The 15255-nt window shown below is 51.6% G+C and overlaps 1 protein-coding gene across 1 annotated transcript in view; it reads right to left on the bottom strand.

The window, feature by feature from the left end:
* Positions 1 to 1058: 1058 nt before the first annotated feature.
* The window catches only part of LOC144114347 (uncharacterized), a 333452-nt gene continuing 319255 nt past the window's right edge, over positions 1059 to 15255 (bottom strand). The window contains exons 18-24 of the mRNA XM_077648004.1: positions 11693 to 12034; positions 10024 to 10170; positions 8649 to 8876; positions 5385 to 5582; positions 2527 to 4957; positions 1781 to 1915; positions 1059 to 1280 (exon numbers count right to left, since the gene is read on the bottom strand). Coding sequence (XP_077504130.1) covers positions 1064 to 1280; positions 1781 to 1915; positions 2527 to 4957; positions 5385 to 5582; positions 8649 to 8876; positions 10024 to 10170; positions 11693 to 12034 — 3698 coding nt within the window. The 3' untranslated portion in view covers positions 1059 to 1063. The remainder of the gene's footprint in view (positions 1281 to 1780; positions 1916 to 2526; positions 4958 to 5384; positions 5583 to 8648; positions 8877 to 10023; positions 10171 to 11692; positions 12035 to 15255) is intronic.

Below are 15255 nucleotides of genomic sequence, written 5' to 3'. Positions count from 1 at the left end.
TAGAGAGCTCTATCAATGGCTATTTGGTTGGCCAAAAGTTGCTTTCAAGTTTGTGTTGCAAGACGCATTGCTGTCAGGCACTGGTTCGGAAAGGTTCACAAGGGACTTGCCAAACCTTTCTGGGGAAATAAAGTTGGATGGCATGGACGGGAGTGATTGTGAGCAGCGTGGAGGCGACCAATATTGCGCTTTTTCAATTTTTTGCAAAGCTCTGCAACCGAGACAATGGGCGTGAAATGTGTCTGCCATTGCCGCCAGAACTGCGTATGTGAGACGCAAAAGTCGTGCCTACGCTAACTTTCCCTCATAGGAAAAAAAAATCTAGAAAGTCCCATTGAATTATGTGCCATTATGTGCCATGATGTGTCATTATGTGCCATCGCATCACTGATAGCACCTATTTCCTGATAGCTAATATCTGCGCTTAGGAGTGTATCAGCAGGCCCGGTTAGTGAGAGAGAAATAAACGAAGACGGGAAACTAGGAAAAGAATTAACCCTGCTTATTCTTTGATTCCGCTTCGCCGTTAAATGAGTCACCACCTATTGAGACTCAGCAGACGGTTATCGCTGCTCCAGGACGCGCTCGTATGGAAAGGGGGGACCAAAACAAACACACACAGGCTAAGAGACAGTATACATAATTTGTTAAAATGTCCTACCCAAAGGGTTCGCTGTCGAGCTGTGTGCGGAGATACTTAGGGCAGCCGAGAAGTTCCAGAGCTCCACAGGGGTGAGGCCGAGAGATCTGCTCATCCTCCAGGGATTCCGAGCTACAGGGGTTCTATAAACGCCCGGCTACAGGGTTTGAAAGGGAACACTGTGGACCGGACACTCTTGACAAAGACTGCACGTTGACCCTTCGTTCGACACTACAGGCGAATCAGCGACAGCAGTTGCGGCCGTAGTCCTCAGACACGGCCCGGTAAATCTCTGGCTCGGCAATGACGCGTCAGGGCTGTTAAGCCCGACTCTCGCGCCTCTCCAGCATCGCGCAGGCGAGGCAGCCGCGGAGGCGAATCTCGGACGCGTTAAAGCGCGCCCGGCGCGAGGCGCTCCGCCCCTCAAACGACGTCCCCCGGAGAGTCGTAGAGGTCCTCGGTCGCGTCACCGTCCCGCCCGCCTTGAGTTCCACCGTCGGCCGAGTCCAGGGACGAGGGAAAAGGCGAGCCCATCCGCGTCCGTGCCCTGGTGCTGTCGCCGCCGCTCCTCGGGGAGGCGCTACCGGGCTGCTTGGGGCTGCGCGGCAGGAGCACCGTGGTCTCGCTGACCGATTCATCGCTGCGTGCGAAAGAGAGAGAAGCGGAAAGACTGTTGCAGTGGGCGCATATGGCTGCGATGATCACTAGGAGCAAACGAATGTGTCTCTCTGGAAGGCTGACCTCCTCGCCAAGTGGCCCAATCTCCGCCATCTCGCGCATCTCCTAACAGGTAAGGTTTAAAGGATCCCTTCGCATTCCATAAAATAAACGCCTTTGAGAGAAGAAAAAGCTAAAAGAAGCAAGCTTCGTTCCTGAACAGTCTCTTTAGCGTTTGTCGAAACGCAGCTACCTTGCAGATTTTCTGCCTGGCAGATGACAGATTTGCTACCAAAATTTGACAATTACAGCTTCTAAGCTTCGCCAAACTCACATAAGCACACAAACAAATTAAGATTAAGGAAGAGTTTGTTTCTCGTTTCATTGACTTCATGCAAAGGCAAATGTTTGTCACAAATGATTACATCGTGCGCCAGGCAGTTTCCTTGTTCGTATTTAACTTGAACGAGCTTAAATACTGACCTGCCATCGTCTTCCACGAGCGCCTCTTGCCGCTTTAGTATTTGGTGGTGCGTTGGTGTCGGGGACGTTGGAGTCCTGTTGCAGCTTTCACCGGCCGAATATGTGCTGGGATTTCCAGAAGGACTCAGCGAAGATCTTCAAAATGAAACACAAATGTGTCATGAATTTCGTTGGCTGCGCCATTTTCTTCTGAAATGTTTCAGATTAATTTATTTACGTTAAATAATTTATCTCCAAAATATATCGTTATGTTGTCATAATGGGGAGTTTAATTGCCTCTTTAATGGCTGTGGATCCCGAAAGACCCGAGCAGGCCAGGGGAAATTTTTGTTTGACGGGAACCAGCTAACATAAGTCGTCACAGTATATCCTGTCGCACCAAGCATGTCCTCCTTTTAAGCGCTGCTAAGTATAGTGAATATTTTGGACATTAACTTTACTGAGTATGTTACACGAAAATCTTTATTTTGGATAAATTTTCGCAATGCGACAACACAGTAACGCTCTTAGATATCACATGGCGCCTTGGCAAGGGTTCAACTCGACGTCGCTTAAGATCCTGTCAAAAATTTGGACTGAGATGTTGAGCGCCTAAGTTGCGTAGCCTCTGAGGGCTTTTTTAACCCATAACAGACAAACATTCTCGGTTTTTTAATCGGCTGAACGCCTTTGCATGTTACTTGAAGCGATAGGCGTGCGCTGGGCTTATAGAATCCGTTAGATTGTGCCGGAAGATGGAAGCGCACCTCCTGGAAGGCCTGGGCGAGCGGGGCTCTGCGGTCTCGTCCAGGCTCCTGCAGGTGCCGCCCTCCGGCGAGATGAGCCGCAGCGCCGGCAGCGGGGAGGAGGTGTTGGTGGCCTCCTCGCGGCGTTGCGGCAGCGGGTGCACGCGTAGCCGGGGCAGGCACGGAATCAGCTCGATGGTCTGACCAGGCGCGCAGTGCGACGAGTCGATGACGATGGCCAGCTCGGAGAAGGGTCGGCCGCGGTCGGCGCTGCAGTCGGTGGACGAGCAGTCGGTGCCCACGGGCTCCTCGTTGGTGGACGGAAGCGAGTCCGAGGACGAGGAGTGCTGCTGGCAGAGGAAGAGGGGCGACGCAGCGCGGCCATCCACGGGGCTCCGCGCGTTGCCGCCCCGGGGACTCTTGCAGGGCCGACGCGGCCGCAGCTCGCCGTCGTCCGAGTCCGATGTGGAGTGGGTCGCCGCGGCGGCCATACTGCTCTTGGACGGGTTGCGCGACAGCTTGGCCTCGGCCAGAAGCTCGTTGGGCAGCGACTCGGAGCTGGGCGTTATGCCGGGCGAGCTCCCCGGCGTGGGGCGGCGGTGCTTCTCTCCCTTGCGGTGCTTGTCCGCCTTGCGGCAGCGCGGGCTCTCGAAGCTTATGCTCTTGGCGAACGGGGACGTGGCCCTGGACACGTCTCGCTCGGGGACGTCGAACTTTCCCGTGTCGAGGATGATGTCCACGGAGCCTCCGCCCCGGATGCATGACTTGCTCATCCTAATTTCCGCGATGTCGATGCCTATGCCCTCATCATCGACTGAGTCCTCTGTGCTGGTGGTCTGATAGCTGTGCCGCGTCGCGCGGTACTTGCCCTTGAGCGTCACGCGGTCCTTGAGCGACGGCGTGGCAGGGCACAGAGCTCCCCCTATGGACGACCTCCGCTTCTGCAGTAGCGGAGAGGTGGGCCGGTGGGCCTCGAGATATGGGTAGGCCTGGGCCACCGGAAACTGGAATGCCTTGGCTCCGCACGACATGTAGTTGGGCGACAGCGAATGGCCGCTCTTGGGGGAGACGCTGGCGCGCCGGCCCTGGTGCGCGGGGTTCTCCAGCTCGTCAGCGATGGGACTGCTCGAGTTGCACCTGGACAGTCCCGGGCTGGAGAGCGAAGAGTACCCGGACGTGCTGAGGTTCGACTCCGATATGGTGCGGTCCGCCGAGGAGCACATGATGGTGAGCGGACTCAGGTAGTTCATAGTCTTGCAGGACGGGTTCGGAGTTCTGGGCGGGCTCGGCGCTTCCTCGGACTCGCAGGAGCTCATATTGGCTGTGATCAGGATCTTGGGCATCGGCAGGTCAACGGAATATTTTCTTGGGACGCTCAGATCCGTGGCCTTCTGCTTGCAGCCGCTTCCCACCTTGGGCAAGCTCAGCATGGACACCTGCGTTGTGTCCGGCTGCTGCTGCTGCTGCAGCTGCTGCTGCTGCTGCTGCTGCTGCTGTTGCTGCTGTTGCTGCTGCTGCTGCTGCTGCTTCGTTGGGGACTTGGGGAACGCGGCCGGGGATGCGGCCATCATTGTTTTCTGCAGAAGGTCTAGGAAAGCCCCCTTAGGATCTCCGGCGGCCTTGGGCGACGCGGGCTCCGCGCTGGGGGCTGCTAGTGTCTCTGCCACCGTCGTGGTTGCCGCCGTCGCGCTCGGCGCCTCCTTGGCCTTCTCTTCTAGCGAGGACGACTGCTGCTCGACGAAAGAGCGCGGCGACGGCGAGCGCGAGCCACCGCTGGCCACGGCGTCCTGGCGGCTCAGGGGCTCGCCTAAGGGGGAGCACCGCGAAGGAGACTCGGGCAGAGGCGTCACTTCGGCCTGCACCTCACTGGTCTTAGGCCCGGCGCTGAGGCTGTCCGAAGAAGAGTTCTGCTCTTGCGACTGCTCCCGGATGGAATGAAATTCACTGGTCCTCTGGATGAAACTCGTCTCCAGGCTGCCCTCGCTGGCAACGGACACGTCCGATATGTCCCCGGGGGTCTCCTCGCGCTTGATGCTCTGTATCTTGCGCTCGCTGAGCTTGATAAACTCGTCCAGACTCATCCTCCGTTTTCCCGGCGATTTCGACGAAGTGACCAGCGAGGCTAGGATTCGCGAGGTCTCGGACTCCTTCTCCTTGGGAGCCGGGCCCGGACCACTGGTACCAGGCATCGGGTTGTCGCTGTCGCTGGAATTGGCTGACTGCTTCTTAGAGCCGGAGGACTGCGACGATCGCTTGAGGAGCTCATCGAAGCTGAACGTGCAGGCCCCCTGCTCCTTGTCGGACGGGCTAGAACCGCCCTGCGCACTTCGGATGCTGTGTCGACGAATGCGGCTCAGCAGGGACCGCTGACACGGCTGCGGGCTCAGACTAGCGGGCGTCAGGCTCGGCTGGGTGGAACTCAGGCTGTAACGGGTCGCGGGCGGCGACGGATCTGCGAGAACGTCGTACTCTGAGCGAGCTCCTCACCCGGAGGGTGTTGATCCTCGGATTGCATCATTATCTTTCGGCACAGCTCTCAAAGAGAAAACTGCATAAAACAGACATTCAGTGTACGAGTACTTATTGCGGATATGTCACCGGCAGGAAGCCCAGTCGCCCAACAATAGTCTATAAAATTACCCTGGAGTTCGCTATGGAACTAAGAATTTTCGCCGAGTTGCTCAATCATATTGATTTTTTGGCCTGAGGTTTAAACAGAAAACACACAGAATAAGCGCTAATAATGCACGCCTTCAAGTAAGGAAGCTTCAAGTTTAGTTCTTTTTTTCTGCACACGTCACGTTTATTGCGTTAAATACTTTCAGAAAACAAAAGTCACGGGAAAGCAATCACACGAGGAAAAAGAGGTGCTACTCAACTGTTCTTGCTGCGTTCGATCTCTTCGGCCAGAAACTTTTCAATCTTGTCGGCGAATTTGCGCTTGATGCAGTACACTAGCAATATGAGCAAAAGCACAGCTGAAACGGTGATGAGCCCTAGCCAGAAGGGCTCTTCGAGCATCCTCTGACTCAGAGGACGGTACGGCAGACGGAACAGCTGCTTCTCGCAACGCGGCCCTGGAAAAAAAGAGAAAGAAACGGAAGTTGTGGTGGGACTGTAATGCTCGCAGTGGGTTGCTGAGCTTTCAAAGCAGCGACGCCGCGAAGCGTCAATCAGTACACTTGCCAAGGAAACAATATTTGTTATAGCGATTTCTAGCTGCTTTTCGGGGCAAGAGACCCTCACACACATGCGCTATAGGAAGCCATTGTGCTGCCAGACCTATACAGTACCGTCTGTAACAACGCACTTCATAGCTGTTACCTGCACCAGGCATGCAAAGAGCGAATTCTATGTCACATCACAAGACGATTCGGGCACGTAGCATATACGGGTGCCACACGTCGCATGAACCGAGAACGACTAAAGAAACGAGTTTCAGGGGTTAAACTGTGGTCCTATTCGTTGAAGCTTATTTTAAGAAGAGTGACTGTGCGCAGAAAACGCATAATGCAAAACTCTACCATCTCGCTATTGTTTTGAACGCATAAAATCACGGGGGCAGGATAACGCTGCATGAGCATTGTTGTCTATAGTTATTGTTGGCCGTACTATGAAGCAATCTGTGGCATTTTATTACTACAGACTGTTAGCGAGCCGCCTTCACTGTGCCAGGTGCGGCGAGCGCTTGCAGCGTAAAGACGACGTTTGTCTGCCACCTCTGAGGAGGAAGACGGACAAAGGAGTAACAACACGTACTCACCGATGCACACTATCTTTTTACCTCATGTAACCTAACATTGCTATTTAATCGTTACTCTAAAGAGTTGGTTTGCTGCACCAAAATTCACCTACAGCACTAAGTTGTTAGGTTAAGCTTAAATAAAGAACGTTTACGCAACAGGAGATAAAAATTTAAAGCAGGTAAAAGAAAAGAAAATGATGCCGGACATATTTTTTGTTGTCAGGGCTCTAATGTAGCAATCCTTGCGCTTTCACGAAAGCCCGCGGAACTTGGAATGGCCACAGCAGGAGCGGGATGCTCTGAACATACCGCGTCAGGCAGTGCTGCCGCAGTGACCGTGACCAACTTCTCAAAGCGGCAGTAACATGAGCGCTTGCGAGGGTCGGCAGTCTGGTACTGCCATCGCGTTCAGCCCGCTTCGTATGGTAAAAAAAGACTTGTAGAATGAAACTTTATTTTCTGTGACAGTGTTCTCTGTGTTTCGTTCGAAGCGATAGATTTCTAGTTGAAGTTTTTACTTACACCTATTATTTAAAACCTGGATAATTAATCTCGTTCATTTAAATTAGCATGAGGTTTAAATAAGAACTACTCTAGATCACCGGGCGAAGAAGTGTCACAACGACATCGTAGACCAGTGGGAGAGCACCATATACAGCTTATCGCTGTAAAGTATTCGTGCTTGCTCATGAGACAGGCAGCAATGATGCTTTATTTTATATTCAGGAAATATATGTACCATTTTTAAAAAAATCCTAGCTCACGTAAAGTGGGAGACCCTGATTAATGAAGCATGTGGTTAGCGTGCTTTGCAGTCCTTGTTAACTGGGGTTTCCCCAGGAATTGAAGTTAGGGAGGGTGTCTAGGAGGGTGAGGGCATTGGGGATATAGGAGAAGTGGTAGTCAGTTTTAATTTTTTATTTCGTGGTTTCTTGCACTACAAGTCAGCTATGGATGATGTGCCACTTCGCGTGCATGCCCTTCTTCCGGCACGATTGAACAGAATTCCCCGAAATGTGTAAAAATAAAAAAAAGCTGACGGTTTAGCATGGCTAAGCGCAGAATATCGTGAGGTAGCATCAGTTACAGTGGGCCCTTTAGGTCCTTACGTGCTAAAGGCAGTTGTCCTATAGGCCTTCACCATAAGGGCCTTTGGCTTAAAGGTCTTATACCTAAAGACATTTACCTACAGGGTATTTACCATAAAGGCCTTTATTACAACGGCCTTCAACCTAGAAGCCTTTACCCTGAAGGCATTCATATTGAAGGCCTTCATCCCGGTGTACCCTTCACCCAGGTTAATGCCAGGTGTGTACCCTCAAACAGGGAGGCCTGCCAGGTGTACACACTTGGCAGCTTGCCCACAAAACAGGCTTCAGACACGTACGTTTGTACGTACAGCCTTTGTCAGAAGTAAAAAGACCATGAGTTTTGGTGAAAGTAGTATATATCAGAGGGGATAGGATTAAAAATCTTCTTTCCTTCAGGTGATTTGCAACGTTGGGGATGCATTGCGAGCCACACGGTGCAGCTCGGAGGCAAACCCCCTGGGCTCCAAACTTTTGACCAATGGTGTACGTATGCCCGAAATCGGAAAATGCGCCTAGTAGTGCTACCGGACTAAAAAAAAAATCGTTACGATTTAAGGGGGTACCTTAAAAAAAACAATACATAAGGTGTGTAGGGAAATCACTGCTTGTTAAAAGCTTGTTTGCGAGACACCTCCATCTAATATCTTATTGAATTTTGTGGCATATATAACTTTACTGCATCTTAATAGTGGCTGGTGCACCTGAAAAGCAAACGCTATGGGCTTTCAAAGACGACTGGATGGTCACGATGCGTCACCGTCTCCTGCAACCTCAATCCACGACCAGTTTGATCTATTACTCTTCGCTCTCCGATATTCGGGAAGTAGCTGCGGTCGTTTAGAGGCCGCTGTATAACTTAGACCAAAAGAACTCGTGTGGTCACTGCTAGGACAAATTTCAGGGATCATAAAATCAGCACGCACATAAAATTTCAAATCTGTGATTAAATGCGCGCCTGCACCTGCACTTAGAATGTAGCAGTCTCCAACTTGTTCCTGTTATTAGCTGTTCTAAGAAGACAACAGCTACTTTAGAGCGGTCGGAAACGCCACTCGAGAACCGTTTGGAAACACCATAGTTTCAGTGGAATGGCGGTTTGTTTCAAATGTGTTTCTCTTTTTCGCTCGGCAGGCTGAAACAGGGTAGGCTGAGAGTAATGCGCGCACGTCACACTAGGGCCTCGTGCAGCGCACGCGCGGTACCCTGACGACAAGTGAAGTTGCTGAGGCCTCATCAATAGTACGTGCAAAAGTCGCCGGTAGCGAACAGTGCAGAGTGCCTGGAGGCTGTCGAGAGAAGGGGCGTACCTTCGAAGAAGATGTTGCAGTGGCAGACGAAGGATCCGTTGACGGCGACGCAGCGACCCTGGGGCCCGCAGGGGAGCCCCGCGCACGGGTCTACGCTCTGGGTACAGTCGGGCCCCTGGAAGCCCTGCTGGCAGGAACATTGCAGCGCACCGGTCGGCGACACACTGCAGTTGCCGCGGCCGCTGCACGCGTCGCCCACGTCGCATGCGTGCACGTGGCAGAACAGCGCTGCGGAAAGAAACGGAGAAGACGGCGAGAAAGGGTTCGCTGGCGTGCCTACGGGTGAACGAGGTACTCCGCAAAGCAGTGTCAGCGCAGGCAAGAGAAGAAAAGAGAGGCGGGGCTTCTTTACAAGCGCTCGTAACGGCCTCCCCATTCTCTCGCGCTGTGTGTCGTCAGAGTGCTTTGTTTTTGATCGGCGCTGGATACCCCGCCGCTCTCGCCATGAGGCATGATGCTTTCACCGTAGCATATATGCGTTATTTAGAGCGCTAAGCGGGCCACTGGCTGAGGGTACAAACGGATTGCGGCACTCGGTGTGTAGCGGTCATGGTAGCGGCTTAAAATGGCCCCGGAGGGAACTATAACGCCGACCATTACATCAGCAAAGCGCTGAAATTTCGGCACTGTTTGTGTCGAAATTTACGAGGTTTAAAAGCTGTAGCAGCCGGAGCGAGCAACAACGCTCCTTGCAGAACCCTCGAAACCATGTAATATTTCCCAACTGGCAAAGATTTAACGTCGCCTTTCATGTGTTGTCTTAGCGCTGTTTCAATCGAGAACCTGCACCAACTCGCCCAAGAGTCAGCCATTCTGAAGAAACGAAATAGCAGAACGTTTCAAGGTGCCATTTTTTTGTTCTTCAAAAATGTGATCATTTAAGCCTGCGTAGTTGCGCAGCTTTTAGATGCTCACTACTTGCAGAAAATCTATAAGGAGGCTCTCTTGGGGTCGTTAGTGTCTTTTCCTGCGAGAAGGCGTCGCTTTTGAAATGATTATGCATATCTTTGAGTGAAAACTTTCGCCTCATTCTTTTCTTTTGTCAGCTGCGGTAAGGAGTCCTTGATCCATGCACGGATCTCTGCGTTTTTGTTGTCTTGCCAGGGGTAGTCTTGTAGTTTATTGCGTTTTCTTGGGAGTTCACCCGGATTGTTCCGGCAGATTAGCTAGAATTCAAAACTAAGCGATAAGCCCGCATCGAGAGCATACGGTGAGCTTGCAGAGCGTGGAAAACTGCCTTTTTAACAAGAGTTCGCGACTGCGCAGTCATTTGTTTTCCAGCTTCACGTCGAGCGAGCTAAACAGAAGCGCAGAGTCTCTGTTTGAGTAAGGGGTGGCGCTTATGGCCAACGGCAACCCACACACCGGAACACACCTGCGAATGGCGGAGTGCAGCTGCAGAGGCGCTTCTTGGAGGTGACGTCTTCTATGCAGGATCCTCCGTTGAGGCAAGGGTTCGGCGTGCAGGAGTCCAAGGAAACGTCTGCCAGCAGCGTAACGGTTTTGTCCAGGTACAGGGGATCTGGTACGGAGAGACGCTCAAGTTTATGGATCAGCACATGTAGCCGGCTTCAGTGTCACCTCAGATACCACGTTTGGGCCATGCGCTCAGCAGTCGAGGATGAATTTTTTGTTTAAAAAGCTTTCATTCATACGTTCTCCCATCCTAGACATACAGCTACAAGGTAAACTATAAGGGACACCGTAGTGAAAGACTCCCGGCTGAATTCGACCATTTGGCTTCTCTACACTTAGGAACCAAATTTTTCTTATTGCTCCATCGAACTAGAAAATGCATAAAAAGAAACATGCGCCTAGACGCAAAATGTTGTCACATATAAAACAAAAAACAAGAACTATGATTATGACTCATAATCGGGAAATAAGTGTTGACTTCCGGCTAACAATCTGCTGCCTTTCATATTGTTTCGGCCTCTAAACAGAGACTACACGCAGGCACAAACCACTGAGGAGATTACAGTGGCGTCAGTCTTTCGCTTCTCATTTTCTACCCCTCTGGCTCCTTTACCGATCAGCGTGCAGTGCCCGTCCAACCGCGACAAAGTCACAGTACCACACATTTCCATTTAATCATCTCTGGTTTTCGCTTTAGTGCCAAACGCTCTCACCATGCTCGATGCTTAATGTTCCGTGGTACCTACCGCGAATTGTTTACGCTGCTAGCTGCTTTTTTTGAGAGCTTGTGAGCTCAGTACGTCATAATAATCATACGACTACAAGTACGCGTGAGCTTCCTGACTCGTGGAAAGAACCTCTTGACGTGAGCTCATGATTTATAAGCGCCGCATACTACGCCGACGTCAGAAGGGCAGCGTTTATGTCTAAGCGCCGTACGGAATGAACACGTTTGCTAGACATGATTAAACCGCGCTCATAGTATATAGCCAGAAACAGTCGGCAGCTACTACGTTCCTTGCCGAGAAGGTAGCAAAAAAAAAACCTAACTTATACATAAAGTCTAACTTACGCACAAAAGCCGAAAGAAGAAAGCCGTCACGTCAAGATGAAAAGACATTGGGGAAAAACAAGAATGCTCTGCCTGTTCACTTCTCTTTTTCAGCGTACAACGCTCTAAGGACTAAGGCTGCTTCATCGTCGTAAGGATCACGGAATTTTTCGACAGTATCATGGTGACCATCGGTATGCCAGAATATTCGACGACGCACATAAATTAAGGATGGAAAAACTCACGCGATGCTTTTCGGCAATCAACAGTTTTAGGTTTTAGATGCGCAAATGAACTTGGCGTCCTGGCGCGAGCCCTTCACGCCGTCATTCCGCGCCCGCCGTGGTGGCTACGTGACAGTATCTTAAACAAAAAAATATTTTCGCCTACAATACAGAAACAAATATGAGGTGAAGCGCTCGATATCAGCGCAATCCCCATCAACCTATCCACATCTGTCTCCAGCCTTCTCGAGAAGCCGACACTGTCGAGCGATTTTGCTGCGCTCGAAGAAGAAAGCAGCTGGGTCGCTAGAGGCGCTGCGGCCCCAGTGGACGTCAGCAGACGGAGCGCACACCTTTCCTCGTGACGAAGTATGCCTGGAAGGGCGCCGCCGGGGCACTGTACGACAGCCGCAGCGTGTGCAGCGTGGACGTGACGGTGGCGTTGTCGGCGCTGGGGCTCAGCCGGAGCGCCAGCTGCGGACTCCGATACGGGTCCCATAGGTGGATGGTGGCGGCGGCTCCGGACGCTGTGCTGCGGTTCACGAAGCGCAGCTCGACTCGCTGGCCCAGCGGTGCCAGCAGGCGTACGCTGTAGGCCAGCCCCTGCGGCGGCCGGTGCGGGTGGTTCAGGCTCGGCACCAAGCCCCGCGAGCGGGCCGGCAGCTGCAGGGTGGTCTCCAGCGAAGGGCCGGGCACTGCGAGCCAAGAACGAGTTGCGCAACGCGAGCGGCCTGGTCGCGTGTTTCAGGGAAGCCCGCCACTAAATTTTCAAAATGGGCTTTTTGAGGTAAAAGGATATCTTTTTCGGCGAAGTAATACCAGCTTCGACGGACGTCAGAAAACAGGTGAACCATGTTAACTAGTAAGCTGGTTAACTAAATTCTAAAAGTTAATATTTCAACTATTACAGATGTGCACCTGGTTGAGATTAGCGATTTGTAGATGGCCGCTAGTAGTAGGCATATCTGTTTTTAGGCTTTAGAAAACGCGATTATCCTTGGCGCTGTGGCTCAACAAATTTTGGCAATTTTTCGCAGAACTGTGCACTGCGACGTCCATCAAATGGCGTCACTCTGCTGTGCACGTGCCCTTCCCTGTCCCGCGCGCAGTGCCCGTGCTGCGCGCTGCTGCTCACTATTCCTGCCAAGGCAGGGACGAGAAGGCCACGTGGCACGTGCGCCGCGGAGGGACACTCGCTGGTGGGCGTCTCTTTGCGGGCAACGCGGGACACGCACACACAGCCCTCGCATTACAGAACGTGGGATAGTTTGCACACTGGACTGTAAAATACGCAATGGCTGAAAATGCACCGATGCTGGTTTACCTCAGCTTCATCCTTACATACTTCTCTGCAAGGTGTCTCAATGGACGAAGGTGATGAACTGCCAGTCATCAGTGATCTGAATTATTATTGCGGCTATTTGTTTATTCTGTGTGCCATACAATCAGTCAGGTTCACATGCGATGGTTTGCTAGTTGAATTCTTGATTCCTTCAAGAACACCAAAAATAAAGCCAGTAGTAAGAGCTGCTTTTGCATGAGCGTACATACGAACCTCCACTAAACGTAAGCCTGAAGGTGCATTGTAGCATCGACACTTTCCTGTGAAAGGAGGAGTTTGAGCGGCTTACAAGAGTCTTTACAGGCACTGCGTTCTCACTAAGCATAAAGTACATGGTAAGACTGAGGTGCTACGTAAGACGCATCAAGATTAGGCGTACTTAAGCTTAGCTACACCACCGCGTTCACAACTGAATCTCAACAACATGTATTGAAGAAATACTTGCTTGTAAAGTATCTAACGAAAATATCATTGAGGTTTGTTGAATAAATCTAGTGACTGTTGAATTCACATTGAAAAACCGTTGGGTCAACAAAACCTCAACAGAATATAAACAGAAACTCAAAGCTTATTTTCGTAAGGGATTATGGCGATCTCGAGAGCAAACGCAGTGGGCAAGGCATCGCATGTTTGTGCGTGTGAGCTCACGCTTGCCTCGTGGAACCCAGTCCCGCTTTTCAGTTCATGTCTACTTTGTACAGATCCTGACTTACAGGTTCTCCACCATTCATTTCTGCTCTGCCCGTGGCTAGATGAGACGAACAAGCATGTACTACGTACATGTCCTTTGTTCGGCACGGAAAGGCAAGAGCTGGGCAGCGTGTTTTGATAGTCGTCCGCCGACCGAGATCGATATCGCCAGGCGGGGGCCCCAGTGATCGTCAGCCGTCAGGAGGTGAGGTATAGTGGCAGGCACTGTACCGTCTCCTGAAGGCGTCCTGCATGCTCGACAGGTTGTGACAGTGCAACGCACTTTATGCATCCGTCTTCACATACCTAAATGTACTGTGTCTTCTTTGCACCCCTTCTGTTTCTCTCCCCCCAGGAGGACAGGGCAACCAACCCACGTATTCTTGTGTTAACCGTCTCGCCTTTTATTTTTTGCCCGGCTCTCTCAACCTGGCCCTGCTGGCGAATAAGCTTATTATTCTGATTTTCATTTTCCCATTAAGGACTTGAAAATTTGGAGTCTGGCGACGAGGATATCTTTGTTCTACGCATCGAGGCCCCATGGTTAGTAACACTGCTGCACAAACGTTTATTTACAAGTGAAGTAGTGCAACATGCACAGGCAAGATGTGAGCCACTTGTGCATCTCTCAAGAAACAAACGCAAGAGCAGAAGTATCCACGCAGTGGAACGTGCTCAGTTCCTCCAGTTTCGTCCTCGCACGAGTGGCAGCTCTCATTGTAGCGTGTTGGAATTATGTGAGACGACGGCGACGCTGGCTGAACTGCGTCCATCCTCGATTCATCCGAAGAAATATACCTACGTGAGGATGAGAGGCAAAAATAATAAAAAGAAACTGCCTTATCTTCGGAGGACCTGTTCGAGTAACTCCGCGCAAAGTCTCTATAGCTGCTGCTCCACTAAGGTGTGGAATCTCTCGTTTTCGGAGAGACAAATGACCGGCAAGGTGGAATGAGCCCGCCCGGGCGATTTGAAAGGAAAAGGGAAGTGCGCAGAAGATCGAAGGAAACAGAGCGGGCTCTCGCCTAGTTTCGCAACAGCAGCTAGACAAAGAGGAAGGGATGGAGAGCGGCGAAGAAATGAAATAAATAAAGCGCAGAAGTCGTCAGCAAGAAGCGCCCGTGACGAGGCAGTGTGCTCCATGAAAAATCTGCTCGCAGAGTCTTGAAGCCTGGAGGAAGCACTCGCGGGAAAAAGAGCACCCGCCGTTTCTCAGCTGCCAGCCCGAGAGACACCGTCGAAGCAGCGGGAACAGCGGCGCCTTAACAGGCACAGCCGAAATATAAGGCGGCCGCTGAGTCGTTCTTCCTCTCTTTTTCCTTCTTTCCTTCAAATCGAAACCCCACATTTCCTCCTGAAGGGCTCCACAATATTTCTTAATAAACCGGCCCCGAGAAATTAAAGCGCATAACGTTTTTGTTCTCCTTCAAAAGAGCGACGACGAACGGCCAATTTTAATCACTTTCCATCAGATGAGTTCCTCAGAAAGTAGCGGGGGGGGGGGGGGGGGAAAGGGACGGAAGAGGGGCGCAAAAATATGCGAGCGCTGAAAGACGGGAAGCCCCGTAGAAAACGTCTGCGCCTTGTAATTGCGCGCTCGCTCGCGCGTCCGCACACGGAGACAGCGCGCGGGACTAATTGCGAGGAAACTGCATCCACTTGCAGGGTCGAACAGGTGGAGAGCGCCGGGAAGTCGAAATAAAATAAAAAATAAAAATAGAACGATGAAAGCGATCGAACAAATGCCAAATTGAGGAATTTCACGGGAACCTATACCGAAAACCGAATACATTTAATTTGCTTGCATTTCATATGGCTTCTCTTCGAAGGTCAGTGCGCTAGTTGGCGCCGCTTTCTGCGATGATGGAAGAAAAGGAAATCTAA

The sequence above is a fragment of the Amblyomma americanum genome, chromosome 1 (assembly GCF_052857255.1).
Source record: "Amblyomma americanum isolate KBUSLIRL-KWMA chromosome 1, ASM5285725v1, whole genome shotgun sequence".
Taxonomy (NCBI): domain Eukaryota; kingdom Metazoa; phylum Arthropoda; class Arachnida; order Ixodida; family Ixodidae; genus Amblyomma; species Amblyomma americanum.
This window is presented reverse-complemented; position numbering and strand designations above follow the sequence as displayed.